General features: G+C 36.2%; 1 protein-coding gene across 7 annotated transcripts in view; it reads right to left on the reverse strand.

The window, feature by feature from the left end:
- The window catches only part of DMXL1 (Dmx like 1), an 81,769-nt gene that overhangs the window by 56,105 nt on the left and 10,716 nt on the right, over positions 1 to 14,948 (reverse strand). For 4 of the 7 annotated variants that reach the window (XM_058166745.1, XM_058166751.1, XM_058166747.1 and 1 more), the window contains exons 6-16: positions 11,799 to 11,865; positions 11,072 to 11,247; positions 8,888 to 9,074; positions 8,507 to 8,672; positions 7,481 to 7,693; positions 3,909 to 4,162; positions 3,162 to 3,816; positions 2,790 to 2,911; positions 2,632 to 2,676; positions 765 to 854; positions 447 to 549 (exon numbers count right to left, since the gene is read on the reverse strand). In XM_058166745.1, coding sequence (XP_058022728.1) covers positions 447 to 549; positions 765 to 854; positions 2,632 to 2,676; positions 2,790 to 2,911; positions 3,162 to 3,816; positions 3,909 to 4,162; positions 7,481 to 7,693; positions 8,507 to 8,672; positions 8,888 to 9,074; positions 11,072 to 11,247; positions 11,799 to 11,865 — 2,078 coding nt within the window. The remainder of the gene's footprint in view (positions 1 to 446; positions 550 to 764; positions 855 to 2,631; positions 2,677 to 2,789; positions 2,912 to 3,161; positions 3,817 to 3,908; positions 4,163 to 7,480; positions 7,694 to 8,506; positions 8,673 to 8,887; positions 9,075 to 11,071; positions 11,248 to 11,798; positions 11,866 to 14,948) is intronic. The other 3 variants (XM_058166746.1, XM_058166748.1, XM_058166750.1) reach the window with 1 other exon arrangement.

The raw sequence follows: 14,948 nt of genomic DNA on the forward strand, positions 1-14,948 counted from the left end.
GCATTTTTCTTTCTTGTTGATAATTATTACAGTTTTAAATAAGAATAACACATTAAATTTTGTAATATTTGTCTGGCATGATTCTCTTTCTATGCTGTTTGAATAAAAATGAACTTAGGAGAGAGGAAATCTTTGACAGATATTTATTATTATTAAATTTCTATCTTTTTGTTCCCATAGTGCACAAGAGAAATTGAAAGTTATAAAATCTAAAAACAGAAACAAAACAATTAAATTCAGGCATAAAACTGTATATATCAACACTTTCCCATGTCAAAGAACAAGTAAAACTAAAAGTCTAAATTATTAATATTTTACTGCAGAAAAGAAATGTCAGTATCTGATTATAAAATATATTAACTATTTTACTACAAACATAATGCTACAAGCAAAAGTGCTTATTACGAAATAAATTTTACTTAAGATTTAAAGGGTATATGCTTTACCAGGATCAAGTAGTATTGACTCTTTTTCTGAGAATCTATTCTCAAGATTATTCATAATGAAATCTTCTTGAAAAACATGAAGTAGCTGCATTTTCTCACCATGCTAAATTAAAAACAGATACATTTTAAATATAATTAAGAGTGGCAACAATCTAAATACAATAAAAACAAATTAATTAATTTATGATATATAATATTAAATACTTGGCTAACAATAAATACTTGGCTAGCATTGTTTTTTGCTGTCTTTTATTCATCAACATTTTACTGAAGAAGTTCAAATAAAGCATAATGAAATAAAATAACAGGAAATCTTACCAGCTCTGTAATAGAATTCAGTTCTACAATGCAACCCGGTCTAGCTGTAGATTGCTGACTTATGATGTTAAAAAATTTGCCAACGTATTTCTGCAGTTAGTAACAAAAGCAAGTAATTAATTGTCAGGTAATTATATTAATTTCATTACTTTCTTTACTGACTTGCTATTTAATACAACTAGCCATACTATATTTATAGGAACTACTTTTTGTACCAACAACCTAGTAATTCCTTATAGCAACAAAAGTAACTTTCATGATGTATTTGCTACTTGCTTTGTTTTGTGTATACAATGCTTAAGTGAATCAAAATGGATAAAATATTTTGCATATCATGGAATACTTAATCAATTAATTAAATATAGATTAAGTAAAATCACATTTTACCTTATAAAAACAAGAACAAACCATATTTTCCACTTTGTTTTTACTTAAATATAATCAGAAAGCTGTAAAATCTATTTATTTATTTAAATTATAATCACTCATCTCCAATGGATTCTAACAGTCATTGGGGTACTGCTGGATATTCCAATCTTCTCTATTGCATTTTGTTTTCATGTTACTTTTTTATTTTTGTAAACTGCCCAGAATTGAGTAGCAGCAAAATTGAAAATATAAAATAAGATAATGTTCATGAATTTTAATTCTTAAAAAATTACTTCCTTCAAGAGGCTTTTACCGAGACAGAGATAGTTTTAGAGAGAAAAGACAAAAAAAAAAGAAAAAAAAAAGAAACCTTCAAAGCAGATTTTTAGTAAGTAGCCTTCAATGAGGATATGTAGTCTTTAAGCTGGTGAGTATATTTGGAGTATAACAGTGATTTTACAAAATAAATGCCAGTATTAATTTGACCAAATCAGAAAGTATGCATCTAATGGAAGGCAAACTGCTTACATTGCGATAATTCAATAAAACCTTATGGAGTTATTTTGGGCAGGGAGGTAGACAGATAACCTTCAAAACCTTGGCTCCAGTCATTCATGGAGCATATAATTTTTAAGAATGGCAATGAGACCCATGTGGACCCTATAGAGATTCTTGTAAGTAAAGATGATACTGGATGATGATAACAGCTTCCTTTGTATTTGTTCCTTTTTTGTATTATGAGAAAAAAAAAACCCAAGTTACCTAACAACCTGGTAGGCACCAAGAGTATCTGGTCACCTTCCCTTCTCTACATTAAATTTCCACCTTTGATGGAATTTGGAAATGAAAATTAAAACAAGCAATTAACTCAGGCACATTATAACATATTTAACTTTATCCTAAATGTTCAAAGTCTGTGAAGGCAACAAATCTGGGAAATAAAAATAATTAAACCCACTACTGTTGATAATGATTATAATTAAATTTATATATGATAGTTTTTAGTTCATAGTTTAAGACTACTAATTATCTTTTTGAAAAAATCAAAATGTATTTTATTGAGAGTGTCTATGCGCAATACATAAAAATAGAACACTGACATTAATTCTGCTAATAGTGAAATACTGGAACTGGGAAATAAAAATTTAAGATAGGCAATTTATTCTCCTTGTACTTAATATTTTTAATAAGTTTATTTCAGATATTCTTAATCCAAAAATGATCATATTAAACATACTTCAAAGATTGTGGTTTATAGATTATATAGTTCAGTAGTAATATAGTATGGTTAAGTTGCCTAAAATAATATACTCATGTAACATTGCCCAAGTCTCCATTTACACTTCATTTAAACTGTATAATAAGTTTTTTAATTTTGTTCTTAATTGTATATTGTTTGTGTTTTTATTCTGGCTGTACACCACCCTGAGTCCTTCGGGAGAAGGGCGGTATAGAAATCTAATAAATAATAATAATAATAATAATAATTTAAACCAACCCTATTCAAGAAAAAGATGGTAGTTTCTTCAGAGGTTCTATGATCCTAAGATTAGAAAATATTTCTCATAAATCAAAATTAATCTTCAGGTTAAATAAACATACAGGTAAACTAAATTTAACTGGCAATATTGCAACTCTAGTTGAGCTTTAACTTACAGAAATTCCTGGATTTGATAGTTCACAGAGTAGCTTTTTGGCATCTATTATAGCTTGATAGAGTCTCAAATGTTGTCCATCACTCGCAACAAAGCAAGCACTTGGTGAATTACAGTATGCACCTAAAGACAATTAGAAAAATATAATTCTTAACAAAAAGAATTCCAAGGCCTTCATCTTACACTTTTTTTTGATATGAAAAGCTTAATAAAGGCTATGTGGGTATACATATCCGAACTTCAGAGATGCAGTTTAAAGGAGTTGCTAACAGGTATTATGTGAGAATCCCCAATAATTTCCTGTAAATGTTGTACAATCATTGTATATTTTCTATAATATATACCAATTTTACTTATAACGAAGAAAATGTACCTAAGCAGTAACTAGGTATGAGGCAAGGCAACCATGCCACGTTTGAAAAAGCAGATACGTGAAGAGAATTTATTCTTGCAAGTTCAGAAACGCCACCAGAAAAAGACAGTGGGCCAACTGGATCAACTCTCCAGAGGATAAGTTCACTGTAAACAGCAGTAAGATCCTGAGATGTGCAGGCAGAACTTTTATTTTGATGTTCTGGAGATGCCTCTTCTGTGCTATCAAGAACTGGTATCCTCACTGCATTGTGATGAGAGGTTGTGAGTAGCAATGGAAGTACTGAATGGCAAGCCAAGTCATTAAGGTGGAAACGATGTCCACAGTATCGTGATTTGTGGCAAATACTGAGTACATTTGAAAAAGCAGATTCCTCTGCAAAGCTGACTAGCCATTGGTTTAGAGATCCATCTGCATGCTTGGAAATCATCATAACATTTGGGGTGAAGATGCTTAGTTTTACATTGTTGGGTGATTTGCTATGACCTGAAGAAATTAACATAGAGCAGGAGCGACCAAGGCTAGATGGTTTTTGTTTGCCTTGCTGAAGAGCAAGGTCAACATTTTTTGTGCAAGCATACATCACTATACTTCTGCAAAGTGAATTTGCATCACCAGTAGGAAAGGCAACAGGAATCCTTGAAACAAACGACACCTAAAATGGAGAGAGAGAAAAAGTTCAGACTCAAGTCAAGCTTCTAAAACAATCACATTTTAAAATACATAGTACCTGGAAATTTGTAGTACCTGTACTTGACGAAACATGCCTGGTTGGTATTCATCTAGCCAATCAACATGCCATACAAGCAATGATCCATCCATAGGATGAATGCTAAATAGCATGTCTGCATTTTTATTCCATTCAGCTAGTTGTATTTCAATTTCATGATCAATAACAGCTGAAGACAAGGGAATGGAGCTTGAATTTAAAACAGGTTTTTCACCAGGAAATTCTTTCTGTTCTTGATTTCTTCTCTGTTCTTCTCTACTGTCATCGGTTTCTAGAATTATATAGAAAAAGTGAAGAGATCTATATATAAAAACATACTTAAATCTTGGGGTAAAAGAGCTTTTTTGAGCTGCTCTGAAACAATTCTAGTGAAACAAATCTCCATAGTTATATATAGTACACGATGAAGACACTTCCTGAAATAACTACCAGTATATAATTTAAAATGTTACATTTCATTTCATAAAATCCTTTGTTAGGCTAGTATTTGTTTGCACAAAGAGCCATGCTGTGTAGGAATTCGCCTTCTATTGAATTCATAACTGCACTTGTTAAGAATTTCCACCTCTTCTAAGAACCATCTCATTTGCTTTTACTATTTGACCAGAATCCTAACATTTGCAAGAGAGCCAAAAAAATTATTTTGGCCACCGTTACGTAAACATAGGGGAAAAAAATCTTATAATTTTTGGACCAAAAAATATACCAATTTGTTCTATTTATATTTTTAGCTTTCTGTTACATCTCACTTGTTACTGACCATAAAGTTTCACTGACACTCACTTAGTACTTTAGTTAATCAGTATGTTAGTTTTTTATTCATGAAGTACTTCTATAATTTCCAGTATCTCCAAAGTTGGCAATTTCAAGAGCTGTGGACTTCAACTCCTAGAATTCTCCAGTCAGCATGGGCAGTTGAGGAATTCTGGGATTTGAAGTCTCCAACTCTTAAAATTTGTCAACCTTCAAGACCCCTGATTTAGTCAATTATTTTTAAGTATTTATGTTTTTTAGTATTTTAAATTTTTGTTAAATAGTCTGAACTATTTTATTTAATTCTATTAAACTTCCAGAAAATTTATGTTTTTATTTTCTTTAGGCACCTTTCCAATCTCTTACAAATACCGAATAAAATGCTGATCAGTGATCTTAGAAAAACTACTACTATGCTAGATTATTTTTAATATAATTTTTAAAAGATTATATTTTAATCTTTTAAATTCAAAATTACAATAATTTTGTTTTTTGTTTTTTACCTTTAAAGCTCTATATGGCACAGAGCCAGCTTTTTTGTGGGTATGCTCCAGGTCTCTACCATTTATCTATACGATAAAATCGTTCAGCTTCGAGACGGTCTAGACCAAAATTGCGGCGATTCAGATGAGGCATCTGAGGGTGGTCTTGGTGACATTTTCTGGGATGAGTTTGACCCTGTGGCTCCCGAGGACATGGACAGGTTGTTGGGTAGGCTGAATGCCACCACGTGTTTACTGGACCCGTGCCCCTCCTGGCTGGTGCTGGCCACTCAGGAGGTGACACGAGGCTGGCTCCAGGCGATTACGAGTGCCTCCTTGTTGGAGGGAGTCTTTCCGGCCGCCTTGAAAGAGGCGGTGGTGAGGCCCCTCCTCAAGAAGCCCTCCCTGGACCCGGCTGTCTTAGGTAATTATCGTCCGGTCTCCCACCCTCCGGCGAAGGTTGTAGAGAGTATGGTGGCATATCAGTTTCCCCTGCACCTGGATGAAACTGTCTATCTAGACCCGTTCCAGTCCGGTTTCCGGCCCGGCTACAGCACGGAGACGGCTTTGGTCACGTTGGTGGATGATCTCTGGAGGGCCAGGGATAGGGGTTGTTCCTCTGTCCTGGTCCTATTAGACCTCTCAGCGGCTTTCGATACCATCGACCATGGTATCCTGCTGCGCCGGTTGGGGGGATTGGGAGTGGGAGGCACCGTTTATCGGTGGTTCTCCTCCTATCTCTCCGACCGGTCGCAGAAGGTGTTGACAGGGGGGCAGAGGTCGGCCCCGAGGCGCCTCACTTGTGGGGTGGCGCCGGGGGCGGTTCTCCCCCCCTCTTTTCAACATCTATATGGAGGCGCTGGGTGAGATCATCAGTGGCTTCGTGTGAGGTACCAGCTGTACGCTGATGACACCCAGCTGTATTTTCCACACCGGCCACCCCAATGAAGCTATCAAGTGCTGTCCCGGTGTTTGGAAGCCGTCTGGTCTGGATGGGGAGAAACAGGCTCAAGCTCAATCCTTCCAAGACAGAGTGGCTGTGGATGCCGGCATCCCGGTACAGTCAGCTGAGTCCTCGGCTGACTGTTGGGGGCGAGTCACTGGCCCCGATGGAGAGGGTGCGCAATCTGGGCATTCTCCTGGATGAACAGCTGTCTTTTGAAGACCATTTGACGGCCGTCTCCAGGAGAGCTTTCCACCAGGTTCGCCTGGTGCGCCAGTTGCGCCCCTTTCTAGACCGGGATGCCTTATGCACGGTCACTCACGCCCTCGTGACGTCTCGCCTGGATTACTGCAATGCTCTCTACATGGGGCTCCCCTTGAGGGGCATCCGGAGGCTTCAGTTGGTCCAGAATGCGGCTGCGCGGGTGATAGAGGGAGCCCCTCGTGGCTCCCGTGTTACACCTATCCTGCGCAGACTGCACTGGCTACCTGTGGCCTTCCGGATGCGCTTCAAGGTGTTGGTGACAATCTTTAAAGCGCTCCATGGCATAGGGCCGGGCTATTTACGGGACCGCCTACTGCTACCAAATACCTCTCACTGACCCGTGCGCTCTCACAGAGAGGGACTCCTCAGGGTGCCGTCAGCTAGGCAGTGCCGTCTGGCGACACCCAGGGGAAGGGCCTTCTCTGTGGGGGCTCCCACCCTCTGGAACAAACTCCCTCCAGGACTTCGTCAACTTCCGGACCTCCGAACCTTTCGTCGCGAGCTTAAAACGCACTTATTCATCTGCGCAGGACTGGATTAGATTTTAAAGTTATTGGTTTTAAGGGTTTTTTTATTATTTATACTGTTTTTTAAATTTGGCAATAGAATAAGTTTTTTAATTGTTGTTTTTAATCTGTATTTATATGTATTTTAACTGCCTGTGAACCGCCCTGAGTCCTTAGGGAGATAGGGCGGTATATAAATTTGAAAAATAAATAAATAAATAAATAAATGTCGTCACTAGATGGGATCCTGGAGGCATACATCCAAAGTAGCCACCCTAGCCCTTTAGAATAGCTTTCTACCTGACAATCAAAGGATTCCTATACTTTTAACTTTCTGGAAAGCTATGAAGATCTAGCTCAGCAGCAATGGGCTAAGTCGAGCTTGGAGGTCATTTGATCTGCCACCTGATGGAAGAGTTATTTTGTTTGTATTAGTTGTGAGATGCCTAGAATCATTTTATTAGCATCCCTGTAAGTTCTATAAATACATAATTCATAAATGTTTATACTGCCTAGGTCACAAGACTCTATGTAAAACACAGGAAATATTTCCATATTCTAAATTAGCCAGTGTATATGAATCGATTCATTATTCCATGCAGCCGGAAAACAGTGAGAAAAGATAACAATATGCATTTTACCTTCATCAGATCTAAAAGTCATCTGATTAGGTTCTTCAGTGCTGGCTTCTGAGGAAATATGCTCAAAATTTCTTTTAAACTGTTGTAAAAAAACCTCCATTGATAGGGTAAAATGTAGTTCTTTATTATTTAGCCAGTGCACTACAAAAGGACCACTTTTTTCTTCACTTTCATTAAGACTCAGAGACATGATAGAAGGGAGCAGGGGAATGTCTACAAACAAAAATATTCTATTCAGAAACATACATTTAAATTATTTTTACATTTTAGACAGGTACATATATAGAATTACAGGACAGATAATTTTCTTTTCCAGCAGCAGGTACTAATCAGTAATTTAGCAGGATACTCTAGCAGAACTAAGTTGCCTTGAATTTAGAAATAAGTAGAATACATAAAACAATTTATTTTAAAAAATAAATTAATTAGGACTAACGATGTTACACATATTTGTTGGTGCAAAGTTCTAAAGGGCTTTTAGAAGGAGCTAATTAAGCCAAACAATGTAAAATGTACAATTTCATTTAGTATTTTGCAAAGAAAAATACACTGATATATTTACATCTACACATTTTGGGTGAGGTTACTGATTTTTAATAGACCAATTTGCTATGACTCTAATTAACACTAATTACCTTAAAAATCAAATTGTCAGCATTCTTCATATGAAACTGTATTAAGACTTATAACAAAAGTTACTGAATGTTATGGTATCATTGCTACAAATCACATTTATATTTATTAATTCCTCTTTAGGAAACCTGCAATACATGAAACTAAAAACATCTATAAAATCACAATAAAAACAATTCACAATAAATGCAATCATAAATACTATTAATAGCTGCTGATGCAGTAGGAAGAATTTTCAAAGCAACATTTTGAATGGTTTTACAACTTTAAAATTATATTCTCTTTTCAGCACAATTTTAGCAACTATAAACATTATAGTATAATGTGCTTTATAGAGAAAAATCTAAATTGAACCCACTAATTCTAGAATTAAGTTTGCTTATTTTTTATCACCTGTGGCTGGATTGATGCTGGCAGCAATGTGGAAATGGCAAAGTGCATTTGACTGTAATGGGCTGTTTCGATGAACTACATGAGGGTCTTGTTGATGGGGCAAGTATCCAGTATGTGCAAGTGCTATTGATCTTCTTCTTCCTCGTCGGAAAGGTCTTAGATTTAACTGTTGAGACCAGGAACATATTGTTCATATGACATAATGAAATGCAGAAAAATATTTTCTACACATATGTATAATTCTGAACAGAACCATCTGATTACATTTAAATAGGGGTGGATAGCTACCTTTCTTAAAATACAGATAAAAATTCATTTTCAAACTAAATATTCAAATCAGGCCTTATCAATTATTAATATCTGGTAGATGTCTCTTCTTACCTCTAAAGCATTTTTCATGCTTTCTTTGCTAGAAGCATTCCTCTTAAAGTTATTTAATTTCACTGGCTCAGGCCAATGGTTATATCCACCTTCATATAAAAGGCTATCATTAGGCAACAGAGTCTCTGCCCAGAGGCGGCATATATTGTCTTTGCAGGAGGTCAGCAGTACATTACACACAGCACCACTAGGAAAGAAAGCCAAGTTAAATAAAAAGAAAATATAAATTTCAGAAAGACAATTTTTGAATCCTATTCAGTGTTATTGCAATACCACATACTTTGATTTCATAGACATTTGTTTTGGGCAACAGATGCTTAAAAATCTCATGGAATCATTATTTATTTTTAATGCAGGATTGCAATTTTTATATACTTTTATTCATTAAACATGAAACTAAGTCAACTGAACATTTAAAGATGTATCACAAATATCACTGACTGGCACTGATACTGGATACTGCCAGCATCCTAGGTATCGACCAAGTATCTTTTTAAAATGTATGTTGTTCGGAGTAGCGTAGTCTTTTGCAGTTCCACTAGTGTCACTGCAGGAAGCTGCAATTTCTTGATGTACTTTGTAAAATTCTTGGACATGGTGCCAAAAGCCCTGATGACAATGGGTATCACTGTCATGTTTCACCCTAATTGCATAGTTTCGATGGCCAGGTTGCGATATTTTGTGATTTTTTTCCAGTTCTTTTTCTTCGACTCTGGCGTCTCCTGGTATAGCAATATCAATAAATTATACACTTCAGTTTTCAACAATTGTGGTATTATCTGGTGTGTTGATCCGTATGTATTTGAAAGTCCCACAAGATCACCTTATTTTCAACAACTTTTTCCACATTATTATTATTATTATTATTATTATTAATCATCATCATCATCATCATAGTCAGTCAGATGTCCAGACTGGGTTTGGCATTTTTGTCTACCTATCGAGTCCTTATAAAGGACCTGGGATAGGCAAATCTGGATGTTTGACGGTGTTACAGATATCATTGCAGGATGGAAAGTAAAGCAGCCTTCTGCAATTGACTGATGGCAAATTTGTCAATCCTATGGTGTTCAAGTAGTGCTCCAGTTGTTTCGAGATTGCACCCAAGGCTCCTATTACTATTGGTATTACCCTTGCTTGCCTTTGCCATACTCGTTCTATTTCTATTTGTAGATCCTTGTATTTTGTTATCTTCTCCAGTTCTTTCTCTTCTATTCTGCTATCTCCAGGCACTGCCACATCCACTACCAGACTTTTGTTTTTGTCTTTAATAACAACAACGTTGGCAGCAACCTGTATCAACCATTAGCACCACTCAATGGTATTTATGATACATTTTTAAATGTTCAGTTGACTGAGTTTCATGTTTAATGAATAAAATAATAATAATAGTAAACTTTTATTCATTAAACATGAAACTCAGTCAACTGAACATTTAAAAATGTGTCACAAATAGGATTGACTGGTACTAATGGTTGATACGGGTTTCTGCCAGCATCCTAGATATCAACCAAGTATCTTCTTAAAATATATGATGTTCCGAGTAGCACAGTTTTTTGCTGGTGTTATTCCAGAAAGCTGTAATTTCTTGATGTGTTTTGTGAAATTATTGAACATGGTACCAAGTGCCCCAATGACAATGGGTATCACTGTTACATCCATAGCCATGTAGTTTTGATGGCCAGGTCACAATATTTCGTGATTTTTTCCACGATTCTGGCGTCTCCTGGTAAAGCGATATCAATAAATTGTATGCTTCAGTTTTCGACAAAACCAAAACTGTGATATCTGGCGTGTTGTGTCACAAATGATGATCCGTCTGTTGTTGTCGTTGTTATTAATGTTATCTTCCACTCAGTCTGCACTGAGGAGCTTCCACCCAGGAGCTCCTACTCAGTTTGCACTGAGGTGACACCAAGCAATTTTGCTGATGCAGTTAAACTGAAACAGCAAGCTTGTGCAGGACTCCTCGTGAGCCATGAGTTTTATGGTGCTTAAATTTATTATTATTATTTAGAAATAATTTAACAGTCTGTGTGTCTGTGTGCATCAGTTTGATAAGTAATGTGCATGTGCATAGGCTCATATGCTAGACAGAGAGTAAATTACAATATATAAACCGTATACACGAAAATGTAAAGAATAACATTTATTGAATGTTATTTACTCTGTACCTATTCTTACCGAGGCATGTAGTTGCTTGTCTTTCTCCATGAAAAACCATCAACAGACCGAGGATGAACCAGATAAATAAATGAAAAACTGAGTTCCTGCACTGTGGTTTCTGGTGTTGTATGTTGGGATGCAATTACTGATTTCCAGCAATCAGTGTTATACCACACCTTTACAAGACAGTCATCCTGTTTAACAATAAATAAATAATCCATATATATATATTTAATTTCTCTAGGTTCTACAGAAGAGCTTTTTTCAATTGTAACATAGTTATAAATTCACTTATTTTTTATAATATGTATTAGCCTATAGTCCAATTCAGTAACATTCCTATTTATGAAAGGAAAATGACAAGAAATTACTTATATAAGTAATCCACATTTAAGGATAGTAATTGAGATTGGAATTTCTATTGCTAAGCAATGCAACTGTAAGCACAATATCATGTAATCACATACCCTAGTCCCCCTTGCTGTTCCCACAAGCAAAGTGAATGTACATGTATATATATTTCATATATTATATATGTATGTTATGCATTTATATACACACACATGGACAAAATCTATTATGGTCTTCAATTGATTTATTTTTTCTGCTATTTTATTGATAGCTAAAGCTTTAAATATATTAATACTAAAATCATTTTACCATTATTATTATTGCTATTACAAAATATTAATGTTCTACACAAAAAGTTGATACAAATTGAAATGAAAAATAAAGGCTATCATACCTTCCCTGCAGTAGCAAAAAATTCTCCATCTGGTGAAAACATCATTAGATGAACTTGAGAAGCAGTTCTATAAAAAGAAAGGGAAAGCATGGTAATTGAGATTTCAAAAGCTGAATAATTTGTTGTGACAAATTTCAGACATGGAAGCCATCTTTAACATTTGGGACTTCAGGCCTGCCACACTTTCTACTGTGGGAAAATGGGAGAGGGGACCCATTAATTGGAACCCTGATAACAAATTTGTTACGACGCTTTTTGGATATAATCATTTTTCCCATCAACATAAATACTGCTTCTGATTGGGACATACTTAAAATTCAAATGTAATTGATCTGCTTTGAAGGAATTTATTTTATACTTTGATGTCTGAATCTGTGGACAATGTAACTAGAATTAACTAGTGATCTAGCCTAGCCTTTTGACTCATCATGAGACCACCACAGATCAATCTATAATAAATTTCATCCATCCATATATCTTGGGTACATCTTGATTATTTTAGCTAACCAAAGACAGTTTACAGGTAGCCCTCATTTAGCGACAATTGAGACAAGCAACTTGGTTGTTAAATAAAGTGGTTGTTAAATGAAACTGTGACTGTGCTTATGATCTTACTTCAGCTTTCTTTTGCTTTACAGATTTGTAAAGATCCTAAATGCAAGGATTGATTGGAAAGTTTTTACTGTGAATAGTCACTAAATCAGGCAGTCGCTAAATGAACAGTATCTGAATCAGGTAAGTCAGAGAGGGTTGAAAACATTTTTGTGATGAAGCTCTGCTGCCAACTATAAGAGAGGCAATGATCAATGCAATGCTGAAAATGGTCTTTCTGTAACCAATTATTTCAATCATTTCTCAGTCACAAAACAGCAGTTTTTAAAGAAAATGTTCTCAAGAACAGTATCTATACACTGGCAAATGTTCTTGGAAGATAAAAGATTATTTCAAGACTTTTCAAACTCAGTTCATGAATTGCTTGGAAATAGAATCAGCTTTGGCTGGCATAACAGATGACTTCTTGCAGGAGCAACACAGAGGGAATGCAACTCTTTTGATTCTATTAATCTCTTAAGCACTTTATTTATTTATTTATTTATTTATTTATTTATTTATTTATTATTTATTTATTTATTTATTTATTTAATTTGTATATCGCCCTTCTCCCGAAGGACTCAGGGCGGTTCACAGCCAATAAAAGCACAATACATATAATACAAATTAAAAAAACAGTATAAAAACCTAATTAAATATACGGCCTAAAATTTTAAATACAATTAAAAAATCCATTTAAAAGCCCCAATTTAAAAACCCAATTTAAAACTACATTTAAGCTAGTCCTGCACGTCGAAACAACAACGTCTTCAGCTCTCGGCGGAAGGTCCGGAGGTCGGGGAGTTGATGGAGCCCCAGAGGCAGCTCATTCCAGAGGGCAGGAGCCCCCACAGAGAAGGCCCTCCCCCTGGAGGTCGCCAGCCGACATTGTCTGGCTGACGGTATCTGAAGGAGGCCCTCTCTGTGAGAGCGCACTGGTCGGTGGGAGGCTATCGGTGGCAGTAGGCGGTCCCGTAGATATCCTGGTCCTAAGCCATGGAGCGCTTTAAAGGTGATAACAAGCACCTTGAATTGGACCCAGAAGATCACTGGGAGCCAGTGCAGACTGCGCAGGAGAGGTGTCACATGGGAGCCATGAGGTGCTCCTTCTATCACCCGCGCAGCCGCATTCTGGACCAGTTGAAGCCTCCGGGTACCCTTCAAGGGGAGCCCCATGTAGAGAGCATTACAGTAGTCCAGGCGGGATGTAACAAGGGCATGAGTGACCGTGCACAAGGAAGCCCAATCCAGAAAGGGGCGCAACTGGCGTATCAGGCGAATCTGATAGAAAGCTCCCCTGGCGACGGCTGTCATATGTTCTTCTAAAGACAGCTGTACATCCAGGAGGACGCCCAGATTGCGAGCACCTTCTGATACCTTCTGTTACAGACCTCAATCAATTGCAAAAATTGTGGTGTCTTTCTGCTTATGCCAAGATTAATATATGCCCTGCAACTATTATCACAGATAAGCATTTCTCTCAGATAAAAGCAGATGTTATTTCATTTATTATTTGCATAAAAATAAGCATAGTATACTCTGGAACAGGGGTCTCCAACCTTGGCAACTTTAAGACTTGTGGACTTCAACTCCCAGAATTCCTCAGTCAGCAAAGGTGGCTATGGAATTATGGGAGTTGAAGTCCACAGGTTTTAAAGTTGCCAAGGTTGGAGATCCCTGCTCTGGAATATTCTTCTTCCTTGAAAGTTTACTTAATATCTTGAGTTATTTGTTGATATCTGTAATATCTTGAGTTACTTGTTGAATCTTTTTATCTTGTTCTTTGTATTTTGTACAGTATGTTGGATCAATATTCTCTCTTAGGGCTTTCTTCTTACCCATCCCCAAATTTCTAATAGATACTTTGTATTGTTATCATTCATTATCTCTTTTATTCATTAAACATGAAACTCAGTCAACTGAACATTTAAAATGTGTCACAAATACGATTGACTGGTAGTAATGGTTGATATGGGTTGCTGCCAGTGTCCTAGGTATCAACCAAGTATCTTCTTAAAATATTTGATGTTCCAAGTAGCACAGTTTTTTGCAGTTCCGCTGGTGTTATTGCAGGAAGCTGCAATTTCTTGATGGATTTTGTAAAATTCTTGGGCATGATGCCAAGTGCCCTGATGACAATGGGTATCACTATCATATGTTTCATCCATAGCCATGTAGTTTCGATGGCCAGGTCTCAATATTTCATGATTTTTTCCAGCTCTTTTTCTTCAACTCTGGTACAGCAATATCAATAAACTGTATGCTTTGGCCCTCAACAACCATGATATCTGGCATGTTATGTTCCAAATGACGATCTGTCTGTATTCAAAAGTCCCACAAGATCTTTACTGTCTCATTTTTGATAACTTTTTCCACTTTGTGCTCCCATGACTTTTCGGATACAGGTATACTGTATTTTTTACATAAAGATCAGTGGATTAATTTAGCAATTCAATCATGTCTAGCTTTGTAATCAGTTTGTGCGATTTTGCTGCACTTACATATTAAGTGTGAAACAGTTTCAACTTTGTTGTTGCAAAGTTGGTAGTTTGGATCATT

The sequence above is a fragment of the Ahaetulla prasina genome, chromosome 2, assembly GCF_028640845.1.
Source record: "Ahaetulla prasina isolate Xishuangbanna chromosome 2, ASM2864084v1, whole genome shotgun sequence".
NCBI lineage: Eukaryota > Metazoa > Chordata > Lepidosauria > Squamata > Colubridae > Ahaetulla > Ahaetulla prasina.